Genomic DNA, 23,011 nt, shown 5'->3' on the forward strand with positions numbered 1-23,011 from the left:
TTTTTCACCTCGTCATAACATTAGAAACAGGATCTTTTTCCTTCTTGCTGTTGAACCTGAAAATTATTAATCAAGTTAAACGTAGCCTTCCCTACCACTGCTGGATGACTTTTTTGTGGGAGAAGGTGTGTCAGAGGCAGATACTGTGAGCTCTCACTCCCTATCTGAAGGAATGGGGGTGCTAAATCTTTAACTGAGACTTCCTTTCACACAAGCAATTATTATGCAACTAAGTTAAATAGGTTTTAACAAAAAACAAAATGTTTTAAATATTCTACAAAATGTTCTATCCCATCTCCACTGATTGGCTTTCAGACTACTGGAACAATCCTGGTGTGTGATTTTAGCTTATTTGGGGGGTTTCTTGTTTATTTTTACTTCAAAAATAAAAACAAAAAACATCCCTGCAGACCTTCTGTATTTATCAAAAGGTACCAAACTATTTCTTCCTTTATACCACCTATAATTTTCAACATTGTTAAATATGAAAGAGCACATCACTTTTCTTTAAAAAAAGAAAAGTTGGTGCAAAATTATATGAATGGGATACTGTAAATATGTAAGGACATAGTAATGTTGACATTCCTAAATATTAGCTCAGTCTCTTATACATATGCTGCTAATGCACACCTTAAAGTACACAAGACAAAAATATAACTTATTTTTATTAAATAAGTAGAAAAGAAAAGAGTATAAATATACATGGGTGAGTTACTGCTGCTTTAGAAACCATGAAATTTTGCTTATCCTGACTTGCATATTTGATTATTTTACATTTAGTTACATATAGATAATATGGATGTTTTAAAATATATTCATATATCACTCCATTTGGGCATATTACCACTAGCTAGGCTTCTCTTTATTATTATTATTAGTAGTAGTAAGAAAGCAACCACTGACTGCATTATCATGATTGATTAATTTCTTCTCACCAAAAATACTAAGCTTGTTCTAAAAAAATAACTTGAAAATAGTTTAATTTTGCAAAAATGCTGAGGAATAGATACGGCCACAGGCTTAGTTCAAGACCGTTTTGTTGCGATTAGATATGCAGTGTTATGGTTCAATTGTCTCTAATCACTGATTGATTTTAGTTCCCAAATACCTGTCATCACCATCACTGACGCACTCGGGAAGAGCAAGGCTACAGCCGAACAGCATGATGTGTTGATAGCAGCTGAGGCGGTTGAGATAAGTGAAGAACTTGAGGAACTTTTCCATTTCAATGCTTTTGACAATAGAAAGAACTGATGTTAAAGTGGTGTGATTATACGGCAGCATTTGGCACTGGCTGTACGTGATGTTTATGCAGGCACCTGTGAAATCAAAACAGTTACATTTAGAATATAGAAGGCAACTAAAATATTTATAGTGATAGTATCTGCTGAATTTAACAGTTAACATTAAGCACGATCACATTACACCGCAAAAGATGGGCATTTTCCAAGTGTGTGAAGAACCTGTGAAAGTTTGGGGGTTAAGTTTGGATATGCAGCCAAAAGTTTGACTACTTTCGTATTTATCTGAACCTCTTGGGTCTTCAAAACTGAATTGGAAACTACACATAGGCTCCCACACAAGTTTCACATTAACATTGTGATAGACAGACCATGAGAATATCCTCTGTTGCGGTATTTTTACATAAATGGCTTTTGCTGAAAGAAGGAACAAAGCAGATCAAGTAAGTCTAATTGGGTTCTGGATCAACCAAAATCTTGGGCCTTTCACAAGCACTTTTCTTCCTCTCTTTTATTTCATCCAAATAGGCTCTCCCATCCCAAATTTTTCTGCAATATGTTGAAGATACTCACAGGTCTTGCAGAAGGCTCACCAAAAATCAAAAGATAAAAATCTTAGCCCTATTGAGATCAACAGCAAGATTCCACTGACTCTTTGGACCACAGTTTCACCCAAGGGTTTTTAAGTTTTCCTCTCCTCCCTGCACTGCTAAAAGATAGGTTACATCTACACTACAGGTGATCCACCAACATAAGTCATTGTCGAAAGAGATTTTCCAACTACACTTCTGTTGACAGTGTGAATCCACGCACAGAAGGGGATCAAAAAAGCAATCTGCTCTGTCAACACAGAGTAGCCATACTGCCTGGTCCTTTCTCAACAGAACAGCTGACTGGAAGCACAGCAGACAGGGCTGTGTGGTGACTGGGAATCCATGTCTGTCAACAAAGGGCCCCTGGAGCATCCACACAGCTTTTTTGTCAACAGAATCTGTCAAGAAATATCAGAGGGGTAGCTGTGTTAGCCTGTATCCACAAAAACAATGAAAAGTCCTGTGGTACCTTTACAACCTTACTGATGGACAGATTCTTTTGGAGTGTAAGCTTTCATGTGCAGACTTTCAACTCAGTTTTTATTGCAAAACATCTGGAGGGATAAACAGAACCTCGTGAATTAAAATCAGTGGATGGACCATGAACTAGTGCTAAATTATAGTCAAGGACGAAGAGCTCATCTGAAGAAGGCAGCTCCTTAAGCCATCTGCTAAATCAGTTTTTTTAAAGGAACAGTGCAGTTCAAAGAAGCCTGGCTACCTCTGGAAAACTGCAGAGTTCTGCAGCCAGGATCTGAAAGGAAACAGCAGCTGTCCTTTAAATGGTCACCAGGAGGAGCACTTGCCATTATACACAACGGGCAAAGAGTTTTTTTTTTAAATAATGAACTGTTGCAGTTGCGCATATGGTAGCCAGAAAACAGCAGTGATATCACCCAGAAGGCCCAACTGGGAGGAAAGAATGTGACCAAGGATAGTCAGTGTCCATAGCCATACTGTTTATACCACCCCTAGTCTGGCAGAATTTAAGGCAGCTACGTTTGGGTCAGCAGAGAATCATATTTTTAAATTACCAAACCATTTGGAATCTCCACATTTTTACTGGTTGAGGTTTTCATGTAAACTTTCCCACAGCCATTATGATTCATTATTTCACTTGGCATGCTACAGCTGGGTACCTGATCTAGTCAATGGTGAAACAGTGCTCTCTTTACATATGCCACTGCTACCTCCTTAGTTATTGTTACTTTTATTCTATTTCTCAAAGTCCTATTTTTCAAGGTGCTGTGCAAACAGAAAAAACATAATCCCTTCTCCTAAAAACTTAGATTAAAATAAGCTCTGTTCTCAAATGAAGACAGAGTGTGGAGGGAGAAACTAAAAGGACACTGTAAATGTGTTGGTTTTCAGCCTCTTATTTTTTCCTAGGGTACAAATTTTGCCTTCAAACAGCAGTAGGAAATGCAATGTACACCTCCACCAGATACCAATTTTGTAAAGATCTTGATTCAGGAAAAGAAATGCATATAAAAAGAAGAGAGTGTTCCTCAGCTTCTCTAAGAATTAGAGAACGTTCTCGAGGAACCTGTGCTGGACTAGCAGCAAAACGGACTCTTTAATTTCTATGAATGTTGTTCTCTTTTTTGAAGCTACTCTCTTGCTTTGTCTAAGTAAACACTATAGACCACAGTTTTGTAACAAATGTCAAGAAGCAGGAAATCTTCTCAAAAACTTGCAAAGGGAAGCACTTATTTAATCAGGAATTGTGGCATCAATGAAAAAAAATGAAAAATTTTGTTTGGAAAAACCCATTAGTAACAGGTAATAATTTAAAAACTAAAGGGCCAATTCAACATACTTAAACCAAAACTTTCTACCAACAAATAGCTGCAGAATTCAATAAGAATCTTGTAAACCCCCAAAGTTATGAATGAATCTGCTCTGAGTTACTGCAGTAATAAATGACAAAATATATCAGATGGAAAGCCTAACTCCACATTACAAACTCAACCTTCAACATGCCAGAACGTTAATAAAATACTTAAGTGACTCTGACAAACAGTGTAACATACTAACATCCACAACACTACAAACCAACTGCGAAATAAGCCAGAGATTTAGGGAGGGAAGGGGAGTAGAATCAGTTTTGGTGGCAGGAGAAGCCTCCTTGCTAGTTGCTTCCACTCTCCACTAAAGGTACTTTAATTATAGAAAACACAAGAGACATAAAAGAGTTATAAACCTAGAAGACTGAGCAGTGAATGTAAGGATGATAAAATGAGGACAGAGGGAACGTTTACTTCACACTGTATGTTCTGTACCAACATAGGCCATTGTTAATTTTGAGCTAAATGAGGATTATTCTGATTGTTTCACCGGCTGATGAAGAATGAATTTATTGAGCTGGTGATTTTTTTCAAACATATATGAGCTAAGACAGATAATCAGGAACTGTAGTCTCAGATGACTTGAGCTCTTGTGCCGTACTAACATTGTAATAGCTGTTGCAAAGTAGGTATTATAACATAAGAAAACATATTGGAGACTCAAAATAACAGTAAACAAATTTATTAACAACAACCATACAGGCAGACATTTTAGCTTGCCTGCCTGGCTACAAGAGCTACAGCAAAAGCAGCGTGCTTTTGCCGACAAGACACTAGATAACGATCCCCTCCAGAGTTCCTACTACCATTTTATCCCCCTTTCATCTTTAAATAAATACATGCAATGTAACTGAATATCAAGTTTTTTTTTTTTTTTTTTTACTTAACTTGAGCTTTCGTGAGCACAGACTCACTTCATCAGATGCTGGTCTTGGAAATCTGCAGGGCCAGGTATAACCAGGTATACCTGGCCCTGCAGATTTCCAAGACCAGCGTCTGATGAAGTGAGTGTGTGCTCACAAAAGCTCATGCTCAAAACTTTTCTGTTAGTCTATAAGGTGCCACAGGGCCCTTCGTTGCTGTTACAGATCCAGACTAACATGACTACACCTCCGATACTTTACTTAGCATCCAGAAGTCTAATTCGAATCCTTAAAAATCTGTCACAATTAATTAGTCTGTATATCTAACCACCTTTCATTTATCACTCTGCTTTTAGAGGTAGTAACAGGAGTTAACAGAGGTCTCCCAACTGCTTCTTTTCTTTTTTCTTTCCCCCTCTGTATTTGAACTGGCAACTTGAGATTCAGTAGATTCACTAGACTGGTCTGGTACTGTTTGCATTTATGAGTTGAATGTTGGCACAGCTGATGCTAGGTCCACATTTTCACACTCCTCGTCCACAATTATTTTTAGGCTTATTAATGCCTCTCTGGTTCTTCTAGACACCTTCTTCTGTCTTAACAAGAAGTTGAACCAATGTGTTGTTTAACCACTTTTGCAGGTTTCCATGTTCCTTTTGGAAAAATACAAATAGTCTGTCCATTTTCCAATGTTGAAAAAGGGTTTGCATCTTTGACAAAAGAAATAGTTCTGCTTTGGCTTGTCTCAAATTTAGGCTAGTTTGTATGTCTTCTGGTATCAGTTTTGGTTGCAACAACTGTAATGAAGTTGGCAATCTAAGCCTTAATCATCTTTCCATGAGGAGTTGTGCTTGTGATCCTAACTCTCCCAGAAGTGTACTCTGATAGTCCAATGAGCTAAGAGCAGTTTGAATGGTGCTCTCAGTCATTCTGTTCAACTACAAAAACAATGAACTTGAAGTTTAGTGAATAAAATCTCACTGCTCTGCAAAAGTCTCTGAAGCAAAACTGTGGTCCATTATCACTAATGAATTATTCGGGATGTCAGACCCTGCAAACATAAACTTGCTTGTGTAATGACAGATGCACTTGTGATGTCCTGAGGCAAACAGGCTTCCATGTAGTTTGAATATTCATCAACCAGAATAAGATCATCTGAACCTTGAAACTCAAAGAAGGTGATGCCAGGTTTCTGTCAAAGTCTGTTTAGAACTCATGTGGTAGCATTGGTTCCTTTTAATATTTGTTTCTGAAGTTCAACCTGTGTTTCAAGGCTTTACCATGTCCTTATTTTCACTACATCTGCCTGACCAATAAACATCTCAATCTCTTTTTTTACATAGCTCTGCTCTCAGAAGACTCTCATGAATAAATGCCAAGGTATCTTTTTTGATACTATGATTCTGTCACTTTTAAAGTCAAGTCTGTCTTGCACACTTACTTTCTATAAGAGTATTAAGCCCTGATAGCCTCTGAAACTTCAGTTCTCTTGTCCGGCCATTCTTGAAAAATAGGTTTTTTTAAGATTTGCAGGACAATTTCATTTGCAGTAGGAATACGAAATTTTTCAATTTCTGTTCTGAAAAGGGCAAATAAGATACCATAAGATGAACTGCACCATCAGCTTTCTTCAAATTTTCTCCTTGGCCACGCAACATGTATGCTCTGGACAAAGCATTAGCAATTGCTAATTCTTTTCCTGGGCATACCCAGCTTCCCGTGGATATACCTGTAGCGTTAGCAGTTATCTTTGAATCTTTCATGAATCACTGTACAAAAGTTTCTGAATGGCCTCAAGAGGTCTGTGGTCTATCCCCATAGCTACTTCTTCCCCATAGATAAGCTGAAGAAATCAAGCATAGCCAAATAGCATTTCTTTTTCTATTTGGGCATAGTTCTGTTGTATAGCTTTCATAGCATAAGCTACAGGAGCCCCGTTTTGCATAAACACAGCTCCTCATCTGGTAGAGCTTGCATCCACCAACACAATAATTGGCTCTTTGACATTAAAGTACTTCAGCCCAGGTGCCCCATATGCAATTCTTTCAAATATTTATATGCCACTTCATGGACTGGCACCAGGCAATCTCAACATCTTTCTCACTACTTGTCTTACTTGCTAGCGTGGTCATGTTCAGGATATGTTTCTCAGTGTAAGTAACCTTTCCCAGACATCTCTGCAATTCAGTGAAAACAGCAATTTTTTAATTGTCAGCTTTTATACTTTTTTTGGTCAAGAGATACCCCAAATATTTTACTTGTTGGAGCCAACTTGCATTTCATATTGCTTGGTTACAAGGTCCTTTCATGATACTAGAATGATTCTAGAACTCTCTTGATCCTTTCGTTGTGTTGTCAGCTGGTATTTTCTCAATCATCTACATATAGTAAAGTCTTTCATATCTGGCAGCCCCAGGACCGGGAGGTTGCCACATATTCAAATATTCTGGATAATAGAGAGGTGTACCTAGCAATGCATAACACTAAAGATAAACAAGGTTAGATATTAAGAAACAAGCAAAAGGGTATACAGAATACTTTATTTACCAACAATAGTAGTAGTGTACACTGTAAATTTTCACTGTATTTGCTGTATTTATTTGTATTTACTTTTACTATACTGTACTTCCAGAAAACATAATTAAAATTTACTTATGGTTAAAATTTGACAGTTTCAGATGATAGAATGCCAGATATGAAAGAGTTTACTGTAACATACCACACCTTTCGGACCCTCATATGTTTGCTGGATTACCCTTTGGTACATTTTCAGGAGCTGAATAACTGCCAAAAGGAAATCTGATAACACTGTACCTGCTAAATGGTGCTGTAAACGCAGAGAGTCTGGAACTGTGTCATCCAGCTATATTTGACAAGTCCACTACTAAGAGATTCAAAAATTGTAGCTTTTGCTAACTTGCTGGTAACTTCTTCCACTGTAGGCAATTGGAAATGTTCCCTTTTATCAATTCATTTATATTTCTTGGATCCAAGTATACTCTTACTTAATCTCAACATTTTTTTTTGTCTACAACTACTCTAGGATTAACTTATTTTGAAGGCTCTAACACTTCTGTGATTACAGTAAAAGCCTAGTTATTATCTGGCACCCTGGTAACTGGCACATTCGATTAACCTGCAAGCAACAAGGCCGGCAGCCATGGGGCCATCCAACTGGCTGAAGCCAGCTGCCACAGGGCTGGATCATCAGCTGGGGCCAGCTGCTGCACTGCACCAGGACTGTCCCGTTACCCAGCTGGAGCCTGCAAAGCAGGCTGGCTGCCCCTTCAGGGCCTGCTGAGCAGAGCCAGATACTCACTGGTGAGGCACTCCTTCAATAACTGGCCCATCTTATTATCCAGCATTCCCAGTTCCCATGGATGCTGGATAACAAAGCTTGTGCTGTACTTGCAACTGCTGGTGCAGTTCATCTACTTCATTCCTTCATGCTACTGGAACTTTATGAAGCACGTGAATGTAAGTAGTACTAGTGAGTGCATCTTTAACATTTGCTTATCTGACAATCACTCTACTCTTTTCAATACATCTGTGTATTGTTTATATATATCCCACTTACCTTATGGCTGTTTCTTTATCAAAGTTGACTCTTTGCACTAAGTTTAAACATGCCATAGTCTGTAAAGCCAGTATAATTTGTGAATCTATTTAATCACCTGAAATGCCAATGCTTTTTCATTCCTGTAGTCACAACCTACGTGTTATTTATCACATACTTGTAGTTTTTCTCCTGAGCAGGTTATCTAGTGGATCACTGAGCTGTGAAGTGGTTCGGCCCTTAAAGCGTTCCATAACTTTACTAAAGGCAACCTTACTCCAGTATCAGTTTTAAAACTCCCACAGTTTATGATCACTAATCAGTAAATCTGCATTCCACTCATTCTTTGGAGGCTCAGTACTCAACATATTGAGAAATTGAGCTTGCAAGTTCTTATCAGTTTCTGTAACAGTAAGCATTGCACAGGGACTTTACACCTTTGCACAACTGCACATTTTGGCAAAATAATTGTCTGCTATATCTTCAGCATTCTTTTCCACACACAGGACAATTTGTTGTGGCATGGCTATTGCTGCACATAGAACAATCTTCTGGAGTCTCTTTTTTCACTTCAGTTAATTGCAGGCTTTTATTAGCACTAGGATGCCTGCCAGTACATGACTGCATGTCTGGATGTTTACTAATGACCGACTTACACTGCAATAGGTGCATATTTTTCCAAGCCATACAGCCCGGTCAACTATTTTGCAGTCATTCCATCAGCATTACACAGGTCCACGCGTGTCCAAGTGTTAAATTACTGTCCCTCAATAATCTGCAGCGAGTTTGACACAGTACCACACACAACGTGGTCTTTAAGGAGCATGTCGCACAGTTCTTCAAATTCACATTGTGCTGCCAGTTCTGAAGCCGTCACATATCGAGCTGTGCTTCCAGAGACTTCCAGCCTCTCATGTGTGACATTTAGTCATGGTGCATAGCATGCCTGAAACTTTTTCCTTCAGACTTGTATGTTTTCTTTATGCGTTGCACTGTCAAATTGAGAAGTACTTAAATGCCTTTTTTGCTTCTTCACCTGCGACAAGACAAAATCATGCTGTTTGCAACTATTCGTGTTTTGTCTTTTCTGCACCCCCTCGTAATACCAAACAGCTCAAACCCTTTCTTCCAGTTTTTCATGTTTGCTGCTGCAGTTTGGGATTTTATGGTCTGGCATGGTCCCTGACTGGTCCTGAACAAGAAAATTTGCTAGAGCAGGGAAGGTCCCCTGCCTTTGGGCACTCATCCAGCTGCTGTAGGGATGGTCAGACCCTGGGCTTCTGCTACAGAGCTGCAGCCTGGCCACCTGCTCCCATGGGGCTGCTGACTGACTCCAGCCCCAGCACCGTGTTCCCTGGGGCTGCCTCATACATCTTCATCAGTAATAGAGAGTCATCAGGCCAAATGAGGCCCTCATTTACATCTGTGGAAACTCATTAAAGCTACTGGTGAGTGCCAGTTTATTCCAAGGCCAAGGTGCTAGTTGTAGTATTATCATCAGCAAGCTGATCAGCTGCAAACTCATCAATATTAGACACAAAAAAGTACCAGAGCAGAGACAGTTGTAAGGGCATACATAATTTGACAGGAAGGATTTATTATTCCCAGTGATGACATTTGTAAATTAAAAGACTTAGATTGACTTTAAAATCACAGTTGCAGTTTTCTGGGATGTCAGAGACAGTCTTTGTACAGCATTTGTAAACTGAGCAAATTTTATATGGAGTTATCAAGAAACAAACATAGAACCTCGCTGTGCTGTTTTATACAGTAAGTTATCAGGGTAGAACTACACATAATGGAAAAAAAAAAAAAAAGTCTTCCCTGGATGAAATCCCAATCCCACTGAAATCAACTGACATATTCCCACTGACTTCAGCAGGGCTTAGATGGAAAATAAATGGATCTGTAGACTGAGCAGAGCTCTTCTAATGAATGGAGAGGATAGCCAGCTCCTGGAGCAGCCCTAGCACTTCCTCACTGGACTTCGCCACTTGAGTCTAACTCACAGGCTAAAGCCCATTATTTTCCCTCCATAAAATAAAGCTCTACACCATCACAGAGACAGGTCTGAATCTTTAAAGTAACTTGAAAACCCCTCATACTTTCATTTTAGAAATCTGGCCACTATAGCTCTGAAGGGCCTATAATATGAAAGCAGCTATACAAACCCACTCTCTTCTGCTCTGTTACAATTACACGCCTAAGATTTGGGGCTTCTCTTGCTGAAGATCAGCTTGGAATAAGACATTCCAGCTGGGGTCTGACCTTTGAACAAACTACGCTCCAAAATTCATTTTCTTCCTCTCAGATTATAGTACTTGGTCTACCACCCTCTCTGTGAGGGTCGTGGAGCTTTATTTTACTGAGAGTGAACAAATACCCTCTTCTCTCTTTGAGGTTCAGCATATATACCCCTCTGAGTTTCCAGAGATCCTTGGAAATGTATGGGCTGCAGCCTATGAATTAGACTCAAGTGATGTAGACCAGTGAGGAAGTACTACAGCCACTATAAGAGCTGGATATCCTCTCCCTTCATTAGGGAGAGCTCTATTCAGTCAAAACAAAAGACAGATAGCGCTCCTGACCTATTTCCAGCCTGGAATTTCTCCCAGTTCAGTCCATTTTGGACCAGATTTTCATGTAAGATGCCTGCTGCATAACTCAGAAAAAGCCCCTGCTGTATGACATTCTTAAGATACAACAACACATGTCACTTGTCTGAGGCAATGTGGACACTTACAGGGGATCAATTTAGAGGGTCTCTACAGAGCACTAGCTGGTTAACTTCAGTACTCCACCAGAATGAGAGGAGTAGGGAAAGTTCACAGGAGAGCATCTCCCATTGATGCAGCATGGAGTAGTCATTGCAGTAAGTCAATCTAAGCTAACTGAATCCAGATATGTTATTCATACTGGAGTTGTGTAACTAATTTTACCTTATTGTGGTAGCGTAGACAAGGCTTGACAGATGTATTACTCTACCAGCAAGAGCATCTGCAAGCTGTTTTTCCTCTTAATTAAAATACCCATGTTTAGACCAACTATGTTACCAGGAACTCGGGACCTTATTCACTCAGACACACCATCTGAGCCCCAGGACTGGATTATTCTATTTACTTCCCAAAATCCACAAACCTGGGAACCCCGGATGCCCTATTATTTCGGGCATTGGCACCCTTACCACCGGACTATCCAGTTATGTGGACTCCCTCCTCAAACCCTATGCCACCAACACTCCCAGCTATCTCCGAGATACCACTGACTGCCTGAGGAAATTACAAAACATCAAAAGAGATCCTGACAACACCATCCTTGCCACCATGGATGTAGAGGCTGTGTACACTAATATTCCACATAAAGATGGATTACAAGCAATCAGAAATACCATCCCTGATGTCACCACAGCCAATCTGGTGTCTGACCTATGTAACTTTGTTCTCACCCACAATTATTTCTGATTTGGGGACAATTTATACCTCCAGATTAGTGGAACTGCTATGGGCCCCCGCATGGCCCCACGATATGCTAATATATTTATGGCTGACCTGGAACAACAATTCCTCAGCTATTGTCTCCTATTACCCTTCCTCTACTTAAGATACATTGATGATATCTTTATGATTTGGACCCATGGTATAGAGACTCTAGAAGAATTCCACAGAGACTTTAACAATCTGCACTCCACCATCAACTTATGCCTCGATTACTCCACGCAAGAGATACATTTCCTGGACACTACAGTACAAATCAAGGATGGCATTATCCACACTCTACCAGAAATCCACTGATCACTATACTTACTTACAATCTTCTAGCTTCCATCCTGCAAACATAACTAGATTCATGGTTTACAGTCAAGCCCTTTGGTATAATCACATTTGCTCTGATCCAACTGACAGAGACCAAAAACTACAAGGTCTTTACCAAATATTCACAAACCTGAATTACCCACCAGGAGAAATACAAAAAACAAAATCGACAGGGCCAGACAAATACCCGGAGACCAGCTACTCCAAGATAGGCCCAAAAAAGCCAAGAACAGAACACAACTGGTCATCACCTACAGCCCCCAACTCAAACCACTGCAATGCATTATTAAAGACCTACAACCTAACCTTGATCAGGATGCCACACTCCAGAAGGCTCTAGGTGACAGGCCTGTTCTCTCCTACAGACAACCTCCCAACCTTATGAGGATTCTCACCCACAACCACAGTCTATACCGCAGGAACACCAGTCCTGGAACTTTTCCTTGCAACAAAGCCCGCTGCCAGCTTTGTCCAAATATCTGTTCTGGGGATACCATCACTGGACCTAACCAGGTTAGTCACAGAATCATGGGCATAGTCTCACGTTCCTCAACGAACATCATCTTCGCCATCATGTGCCAACAATGCCTAGATGCTTTGTATATTGGACAAACTTCAAACTCTCTTAGACAAAGAGTTAAGGGGCACAAAACAGACATAAAAACACTCCTAATCCACAAACTGCTCAGCTGACATTTTAATGGAGTGGGCCATTCTGTTAATGACTTAAAAGTTTGCGTCTTACTGAAGAGGAATTTTCACAACATTCTTGAAAAAGAGGCTGCTGAACTCTCTTTTATACGTGGTTTGAACTGGGATGGGAATTTTCTGGGTCATTATAGGGGCTCATTTGCATACTTGGCTTATTCTAATTCTTGACTCCACCCCCTCTTCTGCCCCTCTACTCTCTGATTTGCTAACCTTGATAATTTTTTCTCTTATTTGTCCACCTTGATTACTATTTTTCATTCTCTGTACCTCAAATATTGAGTCTGTTCTGGTATGGCTATGGTCTGAAGAAGTGGGTATGTCATATGAAAGCTCACCTAATAAATTATTTTATTAGTCTTTAAAGTGCTACTTGACTGCTTTTTTGTTATGTTACAATGAAAGTGTAAGCTATACAATTTTTTTCATATGGGTTTTGAGTTCAAAATAAAATAAGTTTCACATTCCAGCTTTCTCAGGAACTGCAGCCTTGCTTTCTTAACAAAAGGAGAAGTTGGTTGCTAGGTGAATATATAATTATTATTAAATCCTGAATACATTTTCAGATTTTTTTTGTGCCAGTTTCATAATCCCAACAAAGCTGTGCACTCATTCCCTTTTAAGAACTAAAGTGCCTCATATTAAAGGAGACTATTGATATAACAGGCATTAAAAAAACCTGATGGAATGAGGACAATCAATGGGACATAGTCATACCAGGATACCAAATAGATCAGAAGGACAGAACAGGTTGTGCTAGCGGGGGTTTGGCACAATACATGAAAGAAAATATAGAATTAAACAATGTAAAAATCTTAAATGAACCAAAATGTTCCATAGAATCTCTATGGATAGCAATTCCATGCTCTAATAATAAGAGTATAGCAGTAGGGATATATTACCAACCACCTGACCAGGATAGCGATAGTGACTATGAAATGCTAAGGGAAATTAGAGAAGCTATCAAAATGCAAAACTCAGTACTAGTGGGGGATTTCAACTATCCCTACATTGACTAGGTATATGCCACCTCAGGGTGGGATTCAGAGATAAAATTTCTTGATACCTTAAATGACTGCTTCTTGGAGCAGCTGGTTCTAGAACCCACAAGTGGAAAGGAAATTCTTGATTTACACCTAAGTGGAGTGCAGGATCTGGTCCAAGGCATAAATGTAAATGGAAACAGTGATCATAATGTAATAAAATTCAGCATCCCTGTAATGGGGAAAAACCCCTCAGCAGCGCAACTACACAAAAATGAGGTTAGTCAAACAGAAATTAAAACATACAGTGGCAAAAGTAAAATTCTTACAAGCTGCATGTAAACTTTCAAAGATACCACAACAGAGCCCCAACTTAAATGTATACCCCAAATTAAAAGTCACAGTGGCTACATCTACCCAGCAAGCCTCTGCCAAGAGATGTCACTGTTGCCAGAGATTATCCAGTAAAACATCTCTCAACAGAGTGAGCCTACAGGTAAAGCAGCTCACTATAGTGATCCACTCTGTCAACAGAGAGCACCCACATGCCCGCGCGGCTCTACTGACAGAACTGGCTCCGTAACCCAGGAAGTGCAGTGAGCATGGAGGGCTAGCCCTTCCTGGACCATTGGCCCCACGCACCCTTAAAAGGCCTTGCCCCTGACCTACGTTCCCTGCCCTTTCTGAGGCTTGCATACCTCCTGGAGGGACAGCAAAGCTAGTGCAGGGCTCCACAGCTGTTTGAGTGGAAACTTGTTCTTGCCAGACCTCTACCATGCCAGAGCAGCCTCTGGGCTCGCCCTAAACCAAGGGCCAGCTGCTGCTGGCCCTGCCTCTCCTCTTGATCAGTCTGTTCCACCCCATCTGGGGGGATGACCTCAAGAGGCAGCCCACGGAACACACCTGCAGTGCCCCGGTGCCCCGCCAGTCCTCAACTCCTTGGGGGCTCCGGCGGATCTGGAGGTACCCCACCAGCTCCATTTGGTGGGACTGGCTGGTCATAGGGCAGAGGAGCGACCAGCAGTGGCCAGAACTTCTGGATGAGGAAGGCGACCTTCCTCGAGCTGTGCACCTGGCTTGCCCCCACTCTCCAGAGACAGGACACCAATATGAGACCTGCCCTTACCCTTGAGAAGCTGGGTTGCTATTGCTTTGTGGAAGCCAGCCACACCTGACACTTACCAATCTGTGGACCGCCAAAACGATGCCAGGAAGCTGATCATCAGGGCTGAATTTATTCAGGTAAAGCACCCACAGGCTGCACACCCTGCATGGGGGCAGAGGAAGACTGGGGAGGGGAGAGACGGAATGGGGAGCTTTGGAGCTCACTGGAGCCCAGGGCCCACATACCCCCTGGTCACTCACAGGCGTCTCCAGTCTCCTCCCCTCTCAGGTGGTGCACTACACCAACAAGATCCTGCCCTGGAGGCCCATCCGCATCACCAACATGGATGCCCTCCTAGCCAACTTCGGCCACCGTGGATTCCCCAATGGTTTCATGGGGATGTGGGTCCTGTCTAGACCCATCTGGGCCCGAGAACAGAGCACAGTGCTCTTCGTAAGCAAAACGGCTACCACTCTGTGGTCATGCAGGTCCTCGTGGACCACTGAGGGTTATTCCTCAGTGTCTACGTCGGGTGGTTGGGCCACATACATGGACTCCAGGGTCTTCTAGAACTCCAGCCTGTTCCGGAGGATGGAGGTGGGAACCTGTGTCCCCCACCAGGAGCTGGCTGTGGGCGACACACAGATGCCTCTCTGCATTGTAGGGGGGATGAAGCCTATCCATTCCTCCCATGGCTGACAAGGCCTACACTGGGTACCTGGATCCCCACACAGGACCATTTCAATGCTCGCCTCATCCGAGCATGGAACCCTGTGGAGCTTGCCTTTGGAAGCTTGAAGGGGAGGTCCCACTGCCTCCTAACGCAACTGGATGTGGGGGAGCAGAAAATCCCCAACATCATGACCACCTGTTGTGCCCTCCACAACCTGCTGGAGTGCAAGGAAGAGGACTTCCTCCAAGGCTGGACGGTAGAGGGCGGAGGCCCCAGCCCAGTGCAGCACCCAACCAGCAAGCACACGCGGTTGGGATATGCATCCAGGAGGCCCTGCAGGAGAGTTTTGCCCATGACCATCTATGACCCTCACCAAGATGCCCCAGGGCCCTCCTGGCCTGGCACTTCTACCCCCCAACAACCCTTCCTTACACCACCCACGCCTAGACCCCCACCTAATAAGAAGGGACATGGAGGTGGTGCATAAAAATAAACTTGTACTTAAAATAGAACTTGTGCAAAAATAAACTGTAGTCAAACAACTATTTACATCTGACATGCCCGACTACATACGGGGGAGAGGGCTCACCTGGTCACAGCTGGTGCCCAGGGGCTCCCTGCTCTCCTTGCCCACGCCCCTGCCACACTGGACCTATGGCACCACCCCTACCTGCCTGTGTTCCCAGCCCTGAGTGGGAGCCCTCACATGGGGCAGGAGGGGATCCCATGGCTGATGCAGCTCTCCTCCCCTTCCTCTGTTTAAGGCTCCCCTCTCAGTTCAGGTGAGCCCCCTCCCCTGTACGTAGTATGAGTAAACAGTGTTCCCTTGTATCCAAGAAGGCCAATGGCATACTGGAGTGCATTATGAGGAGCATTTTGAGCAGATCTAGAGAAGTAGTTGTTCCCCTCAAGTCAGCACTGGTAGGGCCACATCTGGAATATTGCCTCCAGTTTTGGGCCCCCTCACAAGTATAGAAAGGATGTGGATGTGCTGGAGCAGGTTCAGCGGAGGGCAACAAAAATGATTAAGGGGCTGGAACACATAACCTATGAGGAGATGCAGAGGGATTTGGGCTTATTTAGTTTGCAGAAGAGAAGACTAAGAGGTGATTTAATAGCAGCCTTCAATTTCCTGAAGGGGTGATCTGAAGAGGATGGAGAGAAACTGTTCTCAGTGGTGACAGATGATAGAAGAAGGAGTAATGGGTCTGAAGTTACAGAGGGAGACGAACAGATTGGATATTAGGAAAAACTACTTCACCAGAAGAGTGGTGAAGTACTGGAATGTGTTGCCTAGAGAGGTGGTGGAATCTTCATCCCTAGAGGTTTAAGTCCCATCTTGACATAGTCATGGCTGGGATGACTTAGTTAGGGTTCATCCTGCTTGAAGCAGGGGGCTGGACTCAATGACCTCTTGAGGTCCCTTTCAGCTCTGTGATTCTATGATTCTGTGATTGGAAAAAGGCAAATGCAGTGCCCATCTTTTAAAAAGGAAAAAAAGACAGACAATCCAGGGAACTATAGACCAGTCAGCCTTACCTCAGTCCCTGGAAAAATCATAGAGGGGATCCTCAAGGAATCCATTTTGAAGCACTTGGAACGTGATCATGAGTAGTCAACCTGGATTCAACAAAAGCAAGTCATGCCTGACTAATCAGATTAGCTTCTATGACGAGGTAACTAGCTCTGTGGACATGGGGAACACAATGGATGTGATATACCCCTACTTTAGCAAAGCTTTTAATACAGTCACCCAAAATATTCCTGCCTATAAGTTAAAAGAAGTATTGATTGGCTAAATGGACTGTAAAGTGGATAGAAAAGCTGGATAGATGATCAGGCCCAAAAGATAGTGATCAACGGCTCAATGTCTGGTTGGTGGTTGGTTTCAAGTGGAGTTTCCCCAAGGATCAACTCGGGCTGATTTCGTTCAACATCTTTAATAAAGACCTGGATGAAGGGATGGATTGCACCCTCAGCAAATTTGCAGATGACAGTAAGCTACAGAGACAGTAAGCTACGGTAGATACATTGGAGAGTAGGGATAGGGTCCTGAGTGACCTAGATAAATTGGAGGACTGGGCCAAAAGAAATTAGATGAGATTGAACAAGAACAAGAACCCCAAGCATTGTTACAGGCTGGAGACCGATTAGCTAAGTAGCAATGCAGCAGAAAAGGACCTGGGGATTACAGAGGATGAAAGGCTGGATACGAGTCAACAGTGTACCCTTGTAGTCAAGGTGGCTAACAGCATAATTGGGTGCATTAGGAGGAGCATTTCCAACAGACCTAAAAAAGTCATTATTCCCCTGGATTTGGTACTAGTGAGGCCACATCTGGAGTACTGTGTCCAGTTCTGGGCCCCCCAGTATAGAAAGGATGTGGACACATTCGAGCGGGTCCAGCAGAGGGCAACAAAAATGAGTAGCGGGCTGGAGCATGTGACCTATGAGGAAAGGCTGAGGGATGTGGACTTATTTAGTTTGCAGAAAAGAAGAGCGAGCGGCAATTTGACAGCAGCCTTAAACTTTCTGAAAGGGGGCACTAAAGAGGCTGGAGAGAGGCTATTCTCAGTAGTGATGGATGGCAGAACAAGGAGCAACGATCTCAAGTTACGGGGCGGGGGGGCGGTGTAGGTTGGATATTAGGGAAAACTATTTCAACAGGAGGGTGTTGAAGCACTGGAATGCTTCACTAGAGAGGTGGTGGAGTCTCCATCCCTAGAGCTTTTTAAGTACCCATTTGACAGTCCTGGCTGGGATGCTTTAGTTAGGGTTGATCCTGCTTTACGCAGGGGGCTGTACTTGTTGACCTCCCAAGGTCCTTTCCAGCCTTAGGATTCTATGATTCTGGATGGCTCCTGGTCCTGCCACGAGTGTAGAGGACTGGACTTAATGATCTCTTGAGGTCCCTTCCAGTTCTAGCATTCTATGATTCTACGATTTTTGAGGAAGTTAGGGAAAGGAGAATTTTGCATTAGGGAATGTGACATATCTTACTGACTAAGGGGAAAAAGTTCTGAGGCAGCACCTTGTTAAATTGGGGGGGGGATCATATTACAAAATCAGACACTCAGATGTGCAGAGTTTAGTGTGGTATCTTGACATGTGAGTATTTGATATAGTTATTTTCCATGAAGACTAGAATTATTTTATATTCATATTCTAGTTCAGGGGTGAGGTTGTATATATTAGGATGAGATTTAACATATAAACCTCATCACTGTTCAAACCAATCCTGAGAATGGCTGATGTGAGCTATAACTTGTTCTCTATCTTGTATTTTGTGTAGTCACAGCCTAAATTAATGATTCTAATGACATGTTTCCAAGAAATAAGTGATAAAAATCATTTCATTCTGTGCATTCTGAAGGAGATGGAGAATCTATCTCCAACATCACAGAAGGCTGGACCGAGTATTTTGAAAGTATTTTGAAAGCTGTTGTGTGAATTTTTTTTTTTTTTAATTCCAAATGTGTTTACTGAAAAAATGAGAGACACTCAGAACCAAAGCTTTACAACCATGTTTTCCAGGAGATTCAAATATGGATTGGGCTACTTTAAAGACAATATAATTATTTAATTATACATGTTTTCATAGGTTTAGTCACTATAAGAGATAAATATTTTGATAATAACAAAGATTTACAGAAGAGACATAAATAATACAAATAGGAACAGACTAAGCTGTCTAAAGAGTCCCAGTTATCAATGTTTGGTAACCATTTAGCAGTAGCCAAGTTTTACATTTATGCCTTGGAGAACGTCATGAAAGGTCATGATCCAACCTGATGCAACCTGACCACTATAATTCATGCCTTCCTTACCTTCAGATAAGACTAATGTGCTCTTCTGCAAATTCTAATTGTCCAATATCCAAGGGCAAAGCATTTTTTTAAATGTTATGAGACTAGAACAATTTTTTTTTCATTTTTATCGATCTCCATGGCAAAGTTCATGTAAATAGACTGTGTACCTGGAAAAGTAAATGTTCGTGATCATTTTGCGAGGCTCAACTCATGATATATGCTAGCTTCAGATGCTGTGACAAATTTATCACCACCTCAAATTTCCTATTCTTGCCATTATTTTTATTTAAAATGTGTTTATTTTTCATTTTGTTACGGGACTTCTGAAGTTTTCAGAGAGAAAAGAAAGAAAAGGGTACAAACACCAAGGCCATGTCTACACGAGCCCCAGACTTCGAAATGGCCATGTAGATTTATGAGGAGTCTACGTCCACATTTTACTTTACCGGAGCTACGTCTACACGTGAATGCTACATTGAAAGAGCTTATTTCGACGTAGCGACATCGAAATAAGCTATTTCGATGAATAACGCCTACACGTCCTCCAGGGCTGGTGCCGTCGACGTTCAACGGCGACTTTGGGCAGCACTACATCGAAGTAGGCGCTGCAGGGGAGCGTCTACACACCAAAGCAGCCCACATCGAAATAAGGGTGCCAGGAACAGCTGCAGACAGTGTCACAGGGCGGACTCAACAGCAAGCCGCTCCCTTAAAGGGCCCCTCCCAGACACACTAGCACTAAACAGCACAAGATACACAGAGCCGACAACTGGTTGCAGACCCTGTGCATGTAGCACGGATCCCCAGCTGCAGTAGCAGCAGCCAGAAGCCCTGGGCTAAGGGTTGCTGCACACGGTGACCACAGAGCCCCGCAGGGGCTGGAGAGAGCGTCTCTCAACCCCTCAGCTGATGGCCGCCATGGCGGACCCCGCTATTTCGATGTTGCGGGATGCGGATCGGCTACACGTGCCCTACTTCGACGTTCAACGTCGAAGTAGGGCGCTATTCCCTTCTCCTCATGAGGATAGCGACTTCGACATCTCGCCGCCTTATGTCGATTTCAACTTCGAAATAGCGCTCGACACGTGTAGACATGGTGGGCGCTATTTCGAAGTTGCGCAGCTACTTCGAAGTTGCCGGCACATGTAGACGCGGCTCGGGTGTGTTATAACTGACCATGGATCACGCAGACGAAGTGTGATTGCAAGTCAAACAAAATCGACAGAAACGGGTACTAGCTAATAAAGCCAGAGCAGATATCTAGTACTAATTGCCCAAAAGGAGCATACAACAATACAAACCTCATTCATCTGGTACTCTAGCACAATCACCACCTATACTCTTTACTGAAACAACCAGGTAATCCATTTTACCTGCGTTTTTGAGAGAGAAAGAAAGAATATGCCAAGTTAGAAAAAAAAAATACAGTTCTCAGCCCATTAATTTATAGAAATACTAGTGGTCACTCCTGCCATTGCTAGGGAACGTTGTACCACTGTTAGCACATTACTTCATAGATAATCTCTTGGCCAGCTGATAATTTATTATTTTGTTGATGAGCATCTGTTTAAACTATAAGCCACAAAATGAAAAAACCTACAGGATATGCACAGGGAGGAACACTGGCTCGAGGCCAAAAAGGTCTTCTGTTCTTTACATAAAAATTGGCGTTAAGGTGCTACATTCATAATTCTAAGTCTACGCAGATGTCATATAAATGCAGGGTACAAAGCCAGTTTTGTTCTAACCAAGAAACTTCCCACTCGGCAGCAGAGCACACTGCCAAAAAACCAAAGAGTGCAGACACATGAGCAAGTTGAAAATGTCATTGTGAGGGGGTCTGTGAAAGTTATGGATTCATAATACGACATATAATATTCACTCTGATGCATATCCAAGTCTGTTAAATATATTACATAGCATTGAAACAACCCTCTGTATAGTTAGGAAGGTGATTATGTAGAAACTAAATAACCACAACAGGAAGCCGTGAGATAGCACAGTAATTGTAGTGAATTAAAGACATAAGCTTAGTTGAAGGGACAATATATTATGGAACTGAAAAACAATGAAACTTTTGCACTGAATTTCAGATGTTTTATTTTATTTATTAAGTGTACAGGTTCCATCTCCCAATACTGATATACTTTGGTTTGGCAACACCTCTGGTTTTGCCAGACTATGGATGTTACAGGACCAGAGACCTCTGGGCCTTGAGGATGTTGGGAGGGGAGCCCAGTGGGGCTTCTTTACTGGGGCTAGCAACCATGCAGTTGGGGTACATTAGTAGCCTGGCCAGGGCTGAAGCCAATGTCCCAGGGCCACAGCTGAAAGCCTAGCCAGGGCTGAAGCCAGCTTCTGCAGAGCCGGTAGCTGAGGCCACAGCCAGTAACCCAGTCATGCCGGGGGTCAGAGCCAGGGCAGCCTGGGCTGGAGGTAAGTGAGTGGCAGGGGCTTGAGGTGAGGGAGGGGTGGAGGCAGAGGGGGGCAGTCAGGCTTAGAGCCCCAGAAGAGAAGAGCAGTAGGCTGGGGAGGAGGGGGAGCAGAAAGACCTCCCTTCATCTGGCAAATTCCCTCATTGTGGACCAGTCAGGTCCCCAGAGTGCCAGATGAGGGAGGTGCAACTTGTATTAAAGGGAAAAATGTAAAAGGATAGTAAATCTCTTCTTCCTCTTAAGACAAATGAAATGAAAAAGAAGATTTTATCACTATTCCAAGCTCTCTGTAGAGTTAGCTTATTTGTAAAATGGAGGGTTGATACTTGACAGCCTCCTAAAGCAGAAGTACAAGACCTTATTCAATAATAAAAAGTATTATGAAGAAGGAGAGATGAAATATGACCTCAGTCTCTGGCTCCCAGCCCTGTACACCTTTACTTAGACTAAGGGTACTTGGATTCAGAAGATTCTCCCTCTGTCCCCCCTACGCACTCCTCTTCTCTCTGATTTATTAGTGCTGCAGATCATGAAAAATCCAATACTCTTAAGAACTCTCCCTACGAAAGCCTCACAGTCTCTTTCCCATCTTATTGTTTGCCTGCAACATATTTGTGTTTCAACAAAAAAAAAAAAAAAAAAAAAAAAATCAAAATAGCTTGAGGTAAAAAAATACCTGGGCTACGTCTACACTAGCCCAAAACTTCGAAATGGCCAGGCAAATGGCCATTCTGAAGTTTACTAATGAAGTGCTGAAATACATATTCAGCGCCTCATTAGGATGCCAGCAGTCACGGCACTTTGAAATTGACGCAGCTCACCGTCGCGCTGCTCGTCCAGACGGGACTCATTTTCTAAAGGACCACGGCAACATCAAAATCCCCTTACTCCTATCTGCTGTTTATTTCGAAGTGCCGCGGCTGACGGCATTCTAATGAGGCGCTGAATATGTATTCCAGCGTTTCATTAGTAAACTTCGAAATGGCCATTTGCATGACCATTTCAAAGTTTTGGGTTAGTGTAGACATGGCCCTGGAGTTTTATCTTGAAGAAACACCCTGGCCGTGTCTACACTAGCCCAAAACTTCAAAATGGCCATTCCAAAGTTTACTAATGAAGCGCTGAAATACATATTCAGCACCTCATTAGCAAGCTGATAGCCACAGCACTTCGAAATTACCACAGCTTGCAGCCACGTGGCTCGTCCAGATGGGGCTCCTTTTCGAAAGGACTTCGGCAACTTCGAAATCCCCTTATTCCTAACAGCAGATAGAAATAAGGGGATTTCGAAGTTACTGGGGTCCTGTCAGAAAGGAGCCCTGTCTGGACGAGCTGCACGGCGGCGAGCCACAGCAATTTCAAAGTGCCACAGCTGCTGGTTTGCTG

The 23,011-nt window shown here is 42.5% G+C and overlaps 1 protein-coding gene across 8 annotated transcripts in view; it reads right to left on the minus strand.

Annotated features, from left to right (window-relative positions):
* Positions 1-23,011, minus strand: part of CORIN (corin, serine peptidase) — a 230,127-nt gene that overhangs the window by 152,305 nt on the left and 54,811 nt on the right. For all 8 annotated transcript variants that reach the window (XM_074992721.1, XM_074992724.1, XM_074992718.1 and 5 more), the window contains one exon: positions 1,109-1,319. In XM_074992721.1, the coding sequence (XP_074848822.1) occupies positions 1,109-1,319 (211 nt within the window). The remainder of the gene's footprint in view (positions 1-1,108; positions 1,320-23,011) is intronic.

The sequence above is a fragment of the Carettochelys insculpta genome, chromosome 4 (genome assembly GCF_033958435.1).
Source record: "Carettochelys insculpta isolate YL-2023 chromosome 4, ASM3395843v1, whole genome shotgun sequence".
NCBI classification, from domain to species: Eukaryota; Metazoa; Chordata; order Testudines; family Carettochelyidae; genus Carettochelys; species Carettochelys insculpta.